Genomic DNA, 1,551 nt, shown 5'->3' on the forward strand with positions numbered 1-1,551 from the left:
GCATGGGGCTGCAGTGCGGTGGCCGGCTCTGCTGTGCCATGCCACACCATGCCGTGCCGTGCCGTGCCACCCGCCCTGGGCAGTGCCCCTCTCTGCCCTGCAGTACTGCAGGAGGCCGTGAGCACCCGTGACCTGGAGCTGGTGCAGCTGGTCCTGCGCTACCGTGACTACCAGAGAGCCATCAAGCGCCTCGCGGGGATCCCCATCCTGCTGGAGAAGCTGCGCAAGGTACCTCCCTCCAGCAGGACCACTGGGGTGGGGAAGGGGATGCCGGCCATGGGTTCCTCCTGACCCTGCTGTGCTTCCCGTAGGCTCAGGACTTCTACGTGGAGATGAAGTGGGAGTTCACCAGCTGGGGTAAGCTCGTGGGGCAGAGCGTGGTGGGGGGAAGCAGGAGTTTCCCAGCAGAGCCTCCCCCATCTCTGGCGCTGCCCCCAGCCCCAGCATCCAGCCCCATCCCCAGGATGGGGGACGCCTCTCCTCTTGCCCCCTTACACCCCAAGCTTGAAGATGCCAATCCCACCGAGCTGTTGGGTTCTCGGGCACGTGGCCCACTGAGCTCAGCGCTGGCAGCCCACCTGGGGGTACGGGGTGGCCCCATCCCTGGCTGGGCTATCGCTGTCTCTCCCCAGTGCCGCTGGTGTCCAAGATCTGCCCCAGCGACACCTACAAGGTGTGGAAGAGTGGCCAGAACCTGCGGGTGGACACCACGCTGCTGGGCTTCGACCATATGACCTGGCAGCGGGGCAACCGCAGTTTTGTCTTTCGGGGACAAGGTGAGCTGGCACTGGGGGTGTCCCCCCTGGCTGGGGAGCACCAGCAGAGCCCCTTGCTGCTGCAGCAGGGCTGGGTGACGTGATGGGGATGGTGGTTGTCCCCATGTACGCCGACCCCCCTCACCTTAGACACCAGCGCGGTGGTGATGGAGATTGACCACGACCGGCGGGAAAAAGAGGCCTTTGCCCAGCCACGACCAGTAGGTGCTGCTGGCTGCTGTGCAGCCCACTGAGGAGCAGGTGATGGGACGGCTGACGGCCCCCGTCGTCACCACCCAGCTTGACACCAAGAACATCGCCTTCGAGAGGTGGGCTAGGGGCTGCACCGAGCTCCCCTCCCCCAGGGATGTGCGGCCCCCCGGGGTGCCCGTGCCCTGGGCTGTCCTAGTGGGACCATCCATCGCTCACGGTGTCCTGTGTCACCCCCAGGAACAAGTCCGGGATCCTGGGCTGGAGGAGCGAGAAGACGGAAATGGTGAATGGGTACGAGGCCAAGGTGAGGGGCAGGGGGATTTGAGCCTCCTGGGGAGAGTACGGCCGGTTTGGAGGGGGGATCCATCTCTGGTGTTTCCCCTTCTTCGGCCAGGTCTACGGCGCCTCTAATGTGGAGCTGATCACGCGGACGCGGACCGAGCACCTCTCGGACCAGCACAAGGGCAAGAGCAAAGGTGGAACCGGTGCGGGCTGGGCGGGCAGGGGGCTGCGCCGGCTCCGGCCCTCACCCCCTCTCCCACAGGCAGCAAGACCTCCCTGCAGTCCTTCCTGGGCATCGCCG

At 66.0% G+C, this 1,551-nt stretch overlaps 1 protein-coding gene across 1 annotated transcript in view; it reads left to right on the forward strand.

Annotated features, from left to right (window-relative positions):
* Positions 1–1,547, forward strand: part of LOC104290001 (ankyrin repeat domain-containing protein 13B-like) — a gene marked incomplete at both ends in the record, with an annotated part of 4,169 nt that extends 2,622 nt beyond the window's left edge. The window contains 8 exon segments of the mRNA XM_009889048.1: positions 104–228; positions 312–357; positions 633–776; positions 906–964; positions 966–1,084; positions 1,206–1,272; positions 1,363–1,444; positions 1,513–1,547. Of these exon segments, the coding sequence (XP_009887350.1) occupies positions 104–228; positions 312–357; positions 633–776; positions 906–964; positions 966–1,084; positions 1,206–1,272; positions 1,363–1,444; positions 1,513–1,547 (677 nt within the window).
* Between the last annotated feature and the right edge of the window lie 4 nt (positions 1,548–1,551).

The sequence above is a fragment of the Charadrius vociferus genome, unplaced genomic scaffold, assembly GCF_000708025.1.
Source record: "Charadrius vociferus isolate BGI_N301 unplaced genomic scaffold, ASM70802v2 scaffold3487, whole genome shotgun sequence".
NCBI classification, from domain to species: Eukaryota; Metazoa; Chordata; class Aves; order Charadriiformes; family Charadriidae; genus Charadrius; species Charadrius vociferus.